Below are 14,687 nucleotides of genomic sequence, written 5' to 3'. Positions count from 1 at the left end.
AATAACACAGTGTATTGCATCATCTGAACACTTTATACAACTTGCATAGACAATGCTCTTACCTGAGGTTGGCTTTGTGAGTCTTTGGCAAATGGTCACATGTCACCCACAGAGCCTGAAGCCTCTTATCAGGGTCTGACACACTGAAATCATGCACACATTTATTTGCTTGTTACAGAGGCACCAGACTGTCTACAGCACTCAAAAAAACTCATTAAAAAATGAGGTGTTTTGGCTAAAATTTACAAGCTTTCAGCTGACAAATTCAACCCAAAATTAATGACTACTTCAGTCTCAACATTATTCCAAATTTTATTCTTGAATATTATTATTATGGCCAAGTTTAAAGAATTGGCAAGAAGGTTCAGAGAAGAGATCATTGCCTTTCACAAAAAAGTAAAAGGATACATAAAGATGGCAAAGGCACTGAACGTTCTTCAAGACACTTTTGCAAGCGTAGTTCACTAGCTTAAAGTTGAAGAATAGAAAAAACTCTAGAGTGACTGAAAAAGACCTGCAGCAAGAATTGGTGGCTACAGGGACTGAGTTTCAGTTTGAACAGTAAGGCAAATACTAAACGCTAAAGGTTTCCATGCCACAACTCCAGGAAATACACCACTACTGACCCAAACGCACAAGACAAGTTGGCTCCGATACGCTCAAAATAATAAAAATAGCCACAGAAGGGTTGGAATTGTGTTCTGATAATGTAAAATTGGGCCTTTGGAACAGTGGTGTGTGTGGAGAAAGAACATTGAAGCATACACTAAAAAAGAAAACACTCTGCCTACAGTGAAGCACAGTGGTTGCTCAGTGATGCTCTGAGGTTGCTTTGCTTTCTCTGGCCCTGGAAATCTGCAGTTTGTGGAAGGAAAGATGGATTCATTCAAGAATCCAGACACCCTAGGAGAAAACATGCCGTCTGTGAGGAAAATAAAGCTTAGGTGTCATTGGACCTTTCAACAGGACAATGATCGCAATTAACCTCAAGGTCCACTGAGGCTTGGTAGTCCCGGAAGATTCTAGTGTGATACGGTCACCTGACTTGACTTGGGACCGCAGTAGTCATTGTTTTTGGAGGAACCATTTATTAGTTGTGTTGAACTATTTAAATTGTTCTTGTTTGATTTGTTTATAGCAAACATCTGAAATTTGTCAATTTTGCCAATACGCCTAATTTGCCGTGGGGGTTGAATAACTTCGAATGCAACTGTAAAGCAGGTGCACTGCTTCAGGTGTGTGTTCAAAGCTTATTACCACAGGGTGAGCGTGCTTTACAGGATAGTAAGAGAGTCGTGTCTGTGTATGTTTTGTCTTCTTACTTGGAGGCCTGTATCCACTCGTCGTACAGGCCAAACGTCATTAGCGGTTCAGGAAGTTCCCTGAGGTAAGACTTCAGGGCTCCTGTGTGCAAAGAGAACAGCCATGAGAAAATTATCTGGACCAACTTGTTTCATTTTTTTGGGAATACATAGAAGGGGCTCTACCAGCGACGGCGTGAGGATCAGAGTAAAATTCTTCGAGCTGCGATGTGGAACAGTCCAGTGCTGCTTTGAGCTTTTTGAGCTTTGAAGCTCCTGCAGCTATTCTGAAGAGTCCCTGCAAGGAGAAAATAAAACAAAATGTATCTTTTCGGTAAATACAGGTGTTTGGGTTGAATCCTAAAATTAAAGAAGTGAATTTTGGTTGGTATCAATAAAGGAGAATTAATGCAAACAAAAGTTGGTCAATATCTCATAGAGCAATTGCTTTTTTGTGACCGGACAGACATGCAACTAGAGATTTGTTTCAATTTAAATCATCCTCCTTGGGGAGTCTAGGGATACGGTTACATTTAAAGAATTTAATAGTGAATATGCTAATGGATAACAGATGCCCACACACACACACACACACTACTTATTCTCACAGCCACAAGGCTAACTGACCACAACCTGGCAACAGATGTTTCCAGACTGTGTGTGCCATCATTTCTAGAGAGCAGTCCACATAACTCACATCTCCCTTCAGCTCTGAAAGAGTGGAGCGGTGAAGTTTTATGGCTACAAATTTATGTCCAAATTTTGGTCCATTAACTTTCAACTTTGCCCTAGTTTACAAAGCGTTTCTCCCTCCATGACTCCATCCACACCTCCTCTTTCATGCCAGTTTCCAGCAGCATCATGACGCAGGCCTCAATGGGCAGAGCGATCTCACGGTTACTCCTCTTCAGGTGTTCCTCCAGGGCCATTCCGAACGCTGGCTTCTCTATCCAGGAGTCTATACGTGAGAATTAAGTTATTAACTTATTTCCACTGATGTTATTACTTTACAGCATTTTTGATTCTATTAACTATTACCAACCCTGAGTGAAGTCTTACTTTTCATCACTCCACATTTATCCCGTACATGTTAAAAGCCAACTGGAGACCTTGCTACACCTACGCTCACTGGCTCACAAGAGTAGAATAATCACCTTTCTCACAGTTAAAACAAAGAAATTATAACATTTGACAGCAGAGCTGCTATATTGGATTGTATATGTGTACCTAATAAAGTGGCCAGTGAGTGTATATCCAACTAGGAAATTAGCTTTCATTTCATAAAATATAATCTTTTAATTGATTTACAACCCCGGTCAAAAATAAATTAATTAAATAATAAAATAAAAACAGAAATAAAATGTACTGCATTTATGAGTTTTTTTGTGTTTTTAAAACACACCACAGGTGAATAATGCTGACTCAAAAGGAAGAGACATACAAATTCTATTTTTATATAATTTGCATATTTTATGAATAATTGTGCTGCTCTTCACCTTGCTGTATGTGAATCGTTGGTATAGCTGCCTCCAGAGCTGCCAGAGACCTCCTGTGGTAGACGGCCTGGGCCTCTAATAACTGCAATATACAGACAAACATAAACACAGGTCAGGAAGTGTTTGAATGGAATAAAGCAGGAATTTACTTTGTATCATCTAATAATGTGGTTATAGTGGATGAGACCATATTTGCATCACATTTTCATTTTTCTTCCAGGTCATTTGAACTGAGGTGCACTCACCATGACATAATAACGTGCATAGTCTCCCTCTTTGGAAGAAAAGTTGTAGAGGTCTGCAGAAAGTTGGTCCTACGGATGAGATGCATACATATATTTCAACTCATGGCAAAATATTGTGCATGATCCACCCGTTTTTAGGTTTGATTATACCCCAATGTAGACCTTAAGGTGCACCCATTACTTTAACATGTATATACAGCAGAGCTGAAGCACCATACATGCTACAGCATTGCCCTGTTGTGTTGCACCAGCTAAGCCAAAATTATACATTGCAAAAGACTTCAAACAAGCACATACCTTACATATTTCTACTTTATTGAGAGCCTCGTCCATCTCGTCTTTGAGAGAATCAGCCTTAGCTGCCATTGCCTGGTTATTGGACTTTGTGGCCTGGTACCACCTGCACGCAAATAAATTCTAAGTATTGAGAAACTTGGTCATGCCTACGCTAAGCATGTGATGATTTCATTTGTAGTGTTGTCTTTCTTACCAAGCAAACATTTGAATATATTCACCTCACAAAGTGTAAGTGTATCACACTTGACCCATATGACAAAGGACATGTGTTATAGCTGGCATCATTTGTGTATACTACTATATGTAGATAATAAGCAGGTGTACATGTACCTTGTCTTGGCTGAGTCATAGTCGAGAACCAGCTTGGCAAGTTGCTTCCTCTGTTTTAGTATATTGGGAATCTCAACCTGTGACAGAAACAGTGAGGCTCACAGGATGAGTACATACTGGTATGCAATTTATAGTCAACACTGCAAATAAGTTTCCTGTAAGAAAGGCTGCGCCGAATGTGGAATAATCATGATATAAAACCCACGATATGTACACAGTCTGTTCAGGCTAAGTAAATGTTTAAGTTAACGACAAGCTGACCCAAGATAAAAGGACTTAGGATAAAAGGAATAGTTATCACTTTTACTTTAAAGGCATCCTAAGCAACACGTGGGTGTATCACCACAATATAGTGAAACTACGTGTGTTTACCTCTGCCAGTTGGTTAAGGGGGTCCAGGACGTCTCTCTCAATCTGCACTTCATAGTTCATCAGTTCTGTGGCTACTTTGCTCAGTGTCTCCCCACACACATCCATCATCTTGCTACTCAAACACACACGGAGGAATGTAAGAATTATCACAGCGTAAACAAAAACACGAGATACCCTTTAAGAACGCATCGCATTCATTTCAATTCCAATGTTGGGATTTAACTTTGAAGGCAAATGCCAGTGGCTGAATATAACTAGAAAAATATATGGCAACTAACTCACCCAATAGAACTGTCCTCCCCCAGCTGAGTGCTTCCATCCTGCACGACCTGGGACAGCGCTGTCAGGGGCAGTTTTTTCTGCAAGCACACCAATAAGAGAAGTTTAGTCCACTGAGGTCACAACAAAGGAGAAAACACTGTCCGTGACATATCTGCCAGTTTTTTGTTTTTTGGACAGGTTTGCTTTTCCGCTTTAGTTTTGGCTCAACTGTTGAGAACAAACAGTTCAAAGATAACCCTATGATCAACATGTAAGTTCTATCTAATGCCATGACTTTATTGTGCTATTAAGGAATTTGTTTGTAAACTACATCATACCTGCAGATATGTCAAACAACACGCGATTTAGATGATTGGAATGAAAACGTAGCAACAAGTGTAACAACGTAACGAACAGTATAACAGTTATTAACATAACAGTTATGTGTGTGGCTGGGATACATTTGCTACAGTTATACAGGAGCCGGCCAGCGCTGGATATCTTTCTCCTGAGTCGTGCTCATATCTCTGTGTTATGTAAGAAGAGATATGTTCGCAGCACAAGATAGAAGTACTGACTAAAGTACTGATATTGACAATGGTGTCACAGAAGCGTCGCCTTATTTCATTCCCGAGAGAGATGCTAGTGTAGCATGTGATTCAATCAGAGGCTCTTAAGCAAAATAAAAGACATTTATGTGGACATCGTGACTTTGCACCTAACAGGTCAGTTTAGTTGTGAAAGTCTACACAGCGAAGCTGCCAAATAAAGACAGCTTTAAAGGAAGCGGTGGTGTGTAGAAATGAAGTGCTTCTTACATGTCTCTTGTCAGTGTCCGTGCCCGGTTGACTCTGCAGACATGACACCAGCCTCTTGTGCGTGTTGTGGGCCACCAAACGCACCGCCTCCAACCGTTTCTCGATCTGTGTGTGCAAATAGGACACAAAGTGCAATGTTAGAAAAAAATTACTTCTGCAATGACAGTTCATGTTCTCAGCGCACACACGCAGATTTTCCTGTTGAACAGGTGAGGGCTACAAAACCAACACAGATGCCACACAAGTGCACGATAATCTCAAAACGTTCTTTCCTGCTCGGGTGTTTGAAAAATGATGGAGGATGTTAGAGCTGTTTGTCTAGCATTACAACAGGCAGCAGTGACAGCCAGATGGAAGGAATCCGTACCGATAAGTAACACAGTCTGACGCATTGTGGTCTTTATTAAAAACAGGGAAACTTCCTTGTTTTGTACTGTATTGTAGCATATGAAATGCAGAGATATTATCAAGGAAAACAGATGAATAGCTTTGACTACAGACTGATGGCTTCCTGATCTGGTGGTTTAACACATTACAAGCTCTTATCTACAAACAATGTTTTATACATTGTATATAGATGACAATAGTCTATTTTCCAGAGTGTACATTTGCATACTAATTTCCAACCCTCTGGGCAGCCAGAGCTTTAAGTCTCACTGCAGGTGCAAGTGACTGAGGATGACAAAAGTCAAAAAGTAAAGCAATTTATTGCTTTACATGAATCAGTCATATCTGGTAAATACCAGAATTCCTTAATAAAGTCCGAAAGAAGGCAAATACCAATTGGTATTGACTAGTTTGTACCTATTTCACTGTGAAAAAGAAAAGTCCTGCACACCATCTCACACCACAAACGTATTCAAACATGACAATTTTCCAACCTTCTGAGGATCTTCACCAGGTCAAACATATCACAGTATTCACTGTCCCACCCATATTGATCACTAACAACAAATGGGCCTGTTCCATGACTGCGCCAGGTCTCAAAACATCTCATACTGTAGCACAAACTGAATTCACACTATAATTAGTTGCCATCATCAGATCACATTTCATGACTAAATTGCAAAGGAAACTGCAACATTTCACGTGTGTTCTCTCCCCACCGTGAGCCAATATTGCCGTGAAAAAGTCATGTTAATGATTATCAAAAATGCCCAATAAAAAATTTGGACTGTTGGCAGTGTGATTTCATCGTGTCCTCGAATACATCAACAGTGATGCTGTTGCTTGATTACAACTTCATTTGTGACAATATTGCAACTGATAGAAAAATCTGTGCGAAATGCCAGTTTAACGTTTAAAGTATATTTCAGATGTTTTCCACACGAGTGAAATGAACTGATGAATAAACTGTAATGCTCCATATCCTTAACTGGATAATTTGAAATGTTTGTGACATCAATAAACTTTGTCACCATTATTGAAACGAAAGTTAAACAGTTTTGTGCTTGTAGTATCACTGTTATGCTGATTCTGCATCCAACTAACTGTCTGTCTTCCAAGTATTCACTTCCTCTTCCTGTTTCTGTGTAAACATCCAGCTGTGTCACTGTAACTGAAGGCCCATCATTTTACTGTCTTATACTCATCTTGCCCTTTTTCCTCACTAATAAGAGTTAGTCAGACTTTCTCACTCACACACACATACTGTACTTTTCCTCCTCCCTCTATCCTGCAGCTGTTGCCTGATGCCAGACCACAACTGGACTTGGCTCTTCTGCCTGTATCCAACTGATTCGCTCACCATTCAGCTGATCCTCCAGGTCTGATTAATGCACGCTCTATTCTGCAGCTCTATATCTGGTGATCACTCGATTGGATCCAGACTTCTAACTCTCTGTGCCAAATGACTGAGTGACTGCAGTGTGGGCGGTACAGTAGACTGGATACACTGGGGGATCACATTGTCTGTGCTAATGGAAAGAGTTTTCCATGAGTGTACTTCAAAACATCCTAAAGTACATATACATTTATAAAATATCATGTCTCTTATACTGACCTGCAGTCTTTTTGACACAATTTATATACAGAGTTTCTCAACATTTAAATATCTCTTTCTAGCCAACTTGTCTGTCATAGATAATAACCCATGAGTAGTCAGGTCTGGTCAGATGTTCTTAACTTTTAATTAGTCAGTATCACTTTGCTCACAGGAGAAAAACCGTCCTTGTAGAGAAACTCAATAATAACTAAAAGATAGAGACTTCTACACACCCACAGAAACACCCTGACAAACTGAAGTCACAGGGTTGAAGAAAAAGTAAGGAAAAAAAACAAAAAAAACAGGAAAACTCCCAGATCGCTGGTACAGACAAGCACACACGAGGATTAAAAGAACAGAGACAATCCCTTCCTCTTGCCTCTTCAGTTTAGAAGTTGGCCAAAGGTTTATAGGCACATTACTGCCATCTTTTTTCCAGACAGCAATGAAAAAACAGTGAAGAGAGCTGACGACCTCTGACCTCCCACAACAGAAAATGTTGAACGTTGAGTGAGTCAGAGAGGAGGCAGTTTTGTTTTCAGGGTTGGAGCTGCTTTTGCTGACTGGATAGTTGCTTAACTAATGGGCTGGCTGACTGGCTAGTTGGATGATTACTAACTGGCTGACCTTGTTGGCAGGCTGGCTAAATGACGAAGCAGGAACAGAACTGAAATGCAGTAGCATCACAAAATGTTGTGTGTTCTCAAAAAAGCAGTTGGATATTTTGGATAATGTGTTTTATTCCTTCGTTTCTGAGGTTGCATTTTATAGGTGCAAAGTTATTCATGGACAACTAATTTTTAAAAATAATTCATCTTTACACATGTAAAAATAAATAAATAAAATGTAAAAATAAATAAATAAAATAAAAGCTTGTGCAGGAGACAGCAAGTGCATTAACTTCAAACAGGGTCAGGTTATAGCCAACTTTAGACTTTTCTCTTTGACCCACTGTTGTTTAGGTGACAGACACCTGTTTAACACACAGTACAGTGAGTAAGCTCCAGTATCCACAACAACAGCAGGCTATCATTTATGAACTGTGTTCAAATACGACACAAGACTGGCAGCAATACAATTCAGCCTGACAGACTCCTCAACTCCCCTACTGAGTCCAAATGTGTCCAAACAAGTTAAATACCTTAACCAATGCAAAGGACTATGGAAAATTGAAAAAGACATAATGGAAATCATAGTGTCAAATTTCATATTGAAGAAGGGGGTGTGGGTGTATGAGGGGAGGGGAAAGGAAAGAGGGAAAAGTTACTCGGCTTCTGTTATCAAATTTAAATGTTGACTCTCTTTCAATCATTGAATCAGAAAACTGTGAACTTCATTTTTTGTACAGATGACCGTTAAGAGGTAGCACATCTGTAAAGTGAATGACCGTCTAATGTCTTTTTGGAATTTCTGTAGATTTTGACGAGCAAATTGGAGCTCAAGTTGTTATGCCAAAAGACGTCCAAGCAATTTCCACTGATTGCCTGACAATCACAGTCCTCTGTGAGAGCTGGAGCTAAAGGAATGTCTAACGCAGCACAAAGTTCCTGGCGTTCAGGACAAGGACCAAAGACTACAGTGAGGGCTGGGTCAATTGCTCTGTGCCTTTAGGACCATAAAAATAAGGAAAATATAACTGTCCCTCCCCCAGTCTGTTTTCCACTGCCTCCACTACAGCAAAATAGTAGTCTTAGTGTATCTTTTCATAAATAAGAAGAATTAAACTTTGTGTATTACTTTATGTGAACCACACTAGGGTTCAAAGTTCACTACTACAGGTCGTAAAACCTTAAGTTCAGTGCTGAAAACCAATGATAAAAGCTTTTCCTTGGAACTTTCCTTTCCATCTCTTCTTCGTGCCACAACGGCTCCTCCTGTACACAAGCCCTGACGTTCTCACGCTCTCGTATTAATTCACACTCACCTCCTAGTAGTGATCTCACAGTTTGAATTATATATATATATATATATATATATATATATATATATATATATATATATATATATATATATATATATATATATATATATATATATATATATATATATATATATATATATATATATATATATATATATATAATTAAAAAACACACACACACAAAAACTTTTCTCCTGGTACAAAACCTCTGTTCTTGAGAGGCATTAGTGAATGAAAGACTCCGCACCAACTTATGTACTCAAAGACTGCAGACGCTTGGCCTCAACAAGCTGCTAAGGTATGATGACTTTAACAGAGACTTTGAGGCATGCGTGTGTCCTATGATAGCTTCTGTATTTCACTCTTCTCCACTCCTAAAAGAGCACGTTTCACACTTAGATACACTTTTGTAAACTAAATCGGGTTAGCTGGTGTGCAGGACATAACACTCTTCAAGGGTGACAGAAAATTAACTGCACGCTTAAATTAAAATGAAAATATGTACCGGCGAGAGCTGGCACAAATGGAGCTGATCGGGGTTTAATGCAATAACACAAATGTTTCAAAGGTTTGACAAAAAAAGAAGAGTGGCACAAAATTCTACATGTTGTGCATTGCAGGTGCTTTCACGTTTCATGGTTTTACACTACAGGTTTCTATATTGATCATTTTTACCTAACATTGTAGCATTTCCCTTTATAATTTTTCACAAATAAAAGGTGAAATATTTTAATTACTTCTTCAATACTATTTAAAAGCCCCAAACCAAAATGTATTAAGTTTACGATCAACAAGAAAAAGATATTTAAGAAGATTGATACAGCACATTTGGAGAATATTTTGAAGTTTACTTGAAAAATGTTTATTAAAAGTAGTTTCAGATTGAAACCTTTTTCATCTATTACTGCTTATTTTTATCTTTCATCTATCTTATTTACGTAAGAGTGTGTTTAGCCAACATTAGGCAGAAAACCCTGACCATTTCACTACTTCAAAAGCAGGTCTATCTCATTACATCACCACTACACAGCTGTCATATTAAATATTACTGTGTTGGTGTGTGCTTACCCACCCCAGGTAGTGGCTGAATGGTAAACCCCATTGTACTTTCAACATTAGGAAATTAGGTACAGTTTATGTCTGATGTACATGAACATTAAGAAATAAGATTGCCATATTCACCTGTATGAGATCATCACTCAGCACCTCAGTTTTTTCAGCCCTGTTTAGAGAAACACAAACACAAAAGGTCAAAAATCAACAACAAGCAGACTTGAACAAAGCAAAATGCACATTCAACATAAAAAGGTTAGACAAAATTCAACAAGTCTAAAAAAAAAAAATCATGCAATCCAAAATATGACAGTAAGTATAGTTTTTCACTATGTTTTTCCTCCTTGGTGTTAGAAAAATAACTGCACTTCTTTGACATTTCACATCTTCTTATCGATCAAACAAACAGGTTTTATTTGAATTAAACAAGACCTAACCTGTGGCAGAAAAACAGCTGATGAACAGCAAATACGACCATCAAGCTAAAGCAGAAACTTCTATCCAGCCCAACCTGTCTGCAGTTTGCACAGAGTGCCTGCAGGAAAGTTACACACTGTTTATGTGAAATGTGCTGGGAACATATCAGTCAGCGTGAAGTATTTGGTTCCATTTGTACACCCATGCTCATCCTGCATCCACAAATGCAGGATGAGCCCATCACAATCCCTGCCTTGGACTTGTTTCCATGGTGGACCTGGTGGATTCCTACACCCTGTCCGAACACACACTTCCTGTTGTGTCATCTGCACCTTGTTTGTTATGGCAACAGGGGAAGGTGTGTGCGTTAGTGTGGAGGAGAGAGGGAGTTGCCAAGTGGCTTGTTTTTGTCTGAAACAAACTGAACATTGTAGCAGAATCTGCAAAAAATAGGATACTGTGACGTTGCTCCTGAGCTTCTAGGAAATGTTAATAAAATGCCAAAAATCACCTCCATGACATGTGAAAAAACTCTTCACATGACCTTTGTATATGACCTCAAAAGGTCCCTTGCAGATTTTTCTCCATTACTCAGAGACTAATCATTGTTCTGTGTTTCTTGGGTTGAATCTTGCTCAGCGTGAGAGCCGATCACTCATCGTATCGATATCCAACAAACCTGCCAAGCACACACCAATATGCACATGTATTTCATCCTTAAACTCAAACCCCAGAGGACATCCTCCCCCTCTCTGCCAGTGCAGGCCCACACTATAGCTTTAAATCTCACAGGGAACAATTAACCCTTTCCCTCACAAGAGTTATTCTTTAATATTGTTGTAAGCCTCAGAAATAAGATCCTCCCAAGTTACACCCTACAGACCCATGCTTACCTCACTAGAGCCTGAAATATCCTTAGAGATAATCTAAAACACCTTCGTCTGCACTTCTGCCTTCTCAAGCTTGTACTGTGAACAGATATTTTAATTCCAGTGGTGAAATGTTCTAGTTTTAAGATCACCGTTTTGGATAATTCTACATACAGGTTGCAGTAATATGTGAAGAATGATTTACTATTTGACTGTAATGAAAAAAACTGTAGCACCAAGTATAAAAACTGTCACGTATCTACAGTTTGAATATGAGCTGAAAAGACCTGGCCTCAAAGAAAATCAGTAAGCAACTACTTTAATAACAACATTATCATTCAATATACTTTGTTGAGGGAAAAATCTCAATATTTTTGGGCTTATAGTTTTCTGTGACGGCAAAGTGAATGTTTGGTTTTACACTGTTGCCCAGACGAAACAATACTGTTTAAGAGGTCACAGTGAGCTACTATTTAGTGATAAAACAAAGACTAACAAAGAAAAATCCAGATACAATAATAGATAATCAAACAGTCGTTAGTTGCATCTTGAGTTGGTATTAAATGTCTAGTCCAATTCATGTAGCTGTGTCAATATTGTTCTTTCAAACACCAGTTTTAAATCCAAAAATTGGACATTTTACTCTGACAATATTTAGACAACATTTGCTTGAGATTGTTACTATAACAGCTGGACAGAGGATGAAATGTACAATTTGTGATGGCGTCAGATGTGCAGCCAGAATAACAACGCACTCATCATGGTCATGATCACATTACACTTTGGGCAGTGCTGGGTCGCCTGAGAAGGAAAAAGCTAAATGAGGTAAAGTTTAGATTCCTATCAATATTGAATTAGCATTGATTTGACTGGAGCACAGCTTGGTCCTGGCCAGCAGCTATTGTTCTAAGAATAGACTTACACAATGTTAGACGCCCGAACATGAAGTAAAACATGAAGCACTTTGACACAGAAAGCTGAAGACGAATACTAACTACAACATGCTATTTCATGTTAAGGGAGTATTAAGCTAATAAGACCATTAAACATACATAAATGTTAAAAAAAAAAACTGCATCTAGTTTACTGCCTACAGTTTCACCCCACTCCAATTGCCGTGCTGTAAATGTATTCAAATACTGCCAACTGGCTATTGTGTTTTAACCACACTGCAAGTATGTAAAAATCAAAACATAATTAAGTGCGTGTTAATCTAACCAGCTTCCTCTTTTCAACTGGCTTCCCTCCAACTATGTCCCTGTCAACAACCACGGAAATGCTTACTCCACAAAAAGCCTCCGTGCCTGCACCAGAGAATCACAACATCAGGAGCACACAGATTCACCGGTTGGTGGAAAAGATGAAAAGTCAGCCTAGTTCAGCATTAGCATTCAGCTCAAATTAGAATTCCACCTAAATTTATTTAGGCTTTTTTGTGTTGCTTATTTTTATGATAGAAATCTGATCATAGACCCAACTATACCCAAGTAAGACAACTTTATACTTTTTCTGTAATTAAAGAAAGAGGAAAAACTTTAACTTTGGTCCTTCTCATGATCACTGATTAAATCATATCATGTCACCCACCTTTTCCAAAATCGTATTAATAATCTCAATTGTTGTTTTTTTTAACTCCTACTTTCTGTTAGTCTGGCAGTGCTACAAATGTCACTGGAGAATTTCTGCATGATAAACTGCCTGCAGCAGTAATCTGGGTGTGTGCCTGCAAAATGCTTTTCCCTCTCCATATGCGAGTTGCCATTCTGATCTGCTGGTGTTTACGGCTCTTACACAACATATGGAGGAATGTGGTCAGTGCCTGCAGGGTATTGGTTGGAAAGATATTTTGAAGAAAGATTAATAGGATGTCATCTGCAGACACAATCAGTGCAGTAAATAACTGGAGACACTGCCCCAGTGGTGGATGCAGAGAGAGAACAGGGCCCCCAGTGGGGACAGATATGAAGGGAGGGGAGAGAAAGAGAGATGAGACAGATATTTGTGTGTGTGTGTGTGTTGTATAAACTAACTGACAGGATCAGCACACATCAGGAAATATGTGTGTTAGTGTGATAATGCAAACTACAGAAATCAGAGGTGGTGACATTATAGTGGCCCAAAGATGTAGAGGGCCCACAACTAATTCTGGTTTTAGTATAAAGTTTTGGGGAGCAGAGTATTATCATTCAGCTACACTGAAAAACAGAGAAATAGTGGAAAAGTAATTAATTAAAACTGAAGAAACTGTTTAGTTTAACAGCCTGCAAAATGATACAACTGAATGCTGACTTTGCAAAAAATAGTTTTTTTTTTCTGAAGAATTTAAAAAAAAGAGACATTTGACTTGTATGTGTTGCTAAAGAAAATCTTGGCCATTTTTTCTAACTACAGCTGTAATAATAATAATTCAAACATAGTTAATCACTTATATCAGTATAGATATCAGTTAATCCATAGGAAGACAGTCAATCGTTTTTTTAATCAAGTGGCTAAGCAAAGAAAGCAAGAAACCTAAAAATCACTTGGCTAAAAAAACATATCCTTTAGTTGAAGCTCTAAATCTAACAAAATCACATATCAAACTTATTACTACCACCTGAGTCTGTGGCCATACACTAACATAAAAGGAAAATTAAAGCAAATCTGCATCTGCAATCTGGGAAGCCCTTGATTTTGCCAATTCATTTCCATCAAGCTAGTCACACTGGAAATTGACCATCAAAGTTATGTAAGTTGCTGACATTTCAAACTTTCCTGCCAATTATCCAGGTTTTACACACGCGCGCGCGCTCGCCCAGCCCTTCCGACACCGCCCACAACAAGGAGACAGATGACAATGGAGAAGTGCGCCAATGTTTTGACAAAAAAATTACGAAAACCAACATCGGCGTTTGTCTTGCTTGAGTGTAAATTCACGACATGTTGATCCTGGCGCCGTGCATGTTGTCAAAGTAAACACCCACCTTCCAACTGTTTGGTTGGCAAGTTGCTTCATGCGATTGAACTGTTTCTTCATGGTTCTGCGTCTCCCGTGTTTCTCCTGCGATACTGAAAAAGTTCGTGGCACCGCCGAGCGCAGACGTTCATCCGCCGTGGATCCAAAAGTTGCGCTACGTCTCGGCCATTGTGGCAGGAACGGCTGCTCTCCGACCACTTTTCCACTCTACAACCGAACTGTTTCCCTGGTGGAGGCTGGTGACATTGGCTATTCCATCCAGAAAGAGACGCAGACAAGCCTCATGTTGCTCACAGACACTAATCTTAAACTGACTGGTTAGTGTGGTAGGAAGGAGGAAGTGCCTTTACTTCCCTACTGTAGCTGC

The 14,687-nt window shown here is 39.1% G+C and overlaps 1 protein-coding gene across 3 annotated transcripts in view; it reads right to left on the bottom strand.

Moving 5' to 3' along the window:
• arhgap17b (Rho GTPase activating protein 17b) overlaps positions 1 to 14,687 on the bottom strand; it is a 21,198-nt gene extending 6,511 nt beyond the window's left edge. Inside the window, exons 1-13 of one of the 3 annotated variants that reach the window (XM_067476356.1) lie at positions 14,328 to 14,687; positions 10,208 to 10,247; positions 5,121 to 5,225; positions 4,324 to 4,400; positions 4,042 to 4,153; positions 3,670 to 3,746; positions 3,340 to 3,442; positions 3,043 to 3,111; positions 2,798 to 2,879; positions 2,132 to 2,259; positions 1,488 to 1,599; positions 1,323 to 1,404; positions 63 to 143 (exon numbers count right to left, since the gene is read on the bottom strand). In XM_067476356.1, coding sequence (XP_067332457.1) covers positions 63 to 143; positions 1,323 to 1,404; positions 1,488 to 1,599; positions 2,132 to 2,259; positions 2,798 to 2,879; positions 3,043 to 3,111; positions 3,340 to 3,442; positions 3,670 to 3,746; positions 4,042 to 4,153; positions 4,324 to 4,400; positions 5,121 to 5,225; positions 10,208 to 10,247; positions 14,328 to 14,380 — 1,121 coding nt within the window. In that variant the 5' untranslated portion in view covers positions 14,381 to 14,687. The remainder of the gene's footprint in view (positions 1 to 62; positions 144 to 1,322; positions 1,405 to 1,487; positions 1,600 to 2,131; positions 2,260 to 2,797; positions 2,880 to 3,042; positions 3,112 to 3,339; positions 3,443 to 3,669; positions 3,747 to 4,041; positions 4,154 to 4,323; positions 4,401 to 5,120; positions 5,226 to 10,207; positions 10,248 to 14,327) is intronic. The other 2 variants (XM_067476355.1, XM_067476357.1) reach the window with 2 other exon arrangements.

Source organism: Channa argus, chromosome 15 (assembly GCF_033026475.1).
Source record: "Channa argus isolate prfri chromosome 15, Channa argus male v1.0, whole genome shotgun sequence".
NCBI lineage: Eukaryota > Metazoa > Chordata > Actinopteri > Anabantiformes > Channidae > Channa > Channa argus.
Note: the sequence above shows the minus strand (reverse complement) of the source record. Positions and strands in the feature narration are given on the sequence as shown.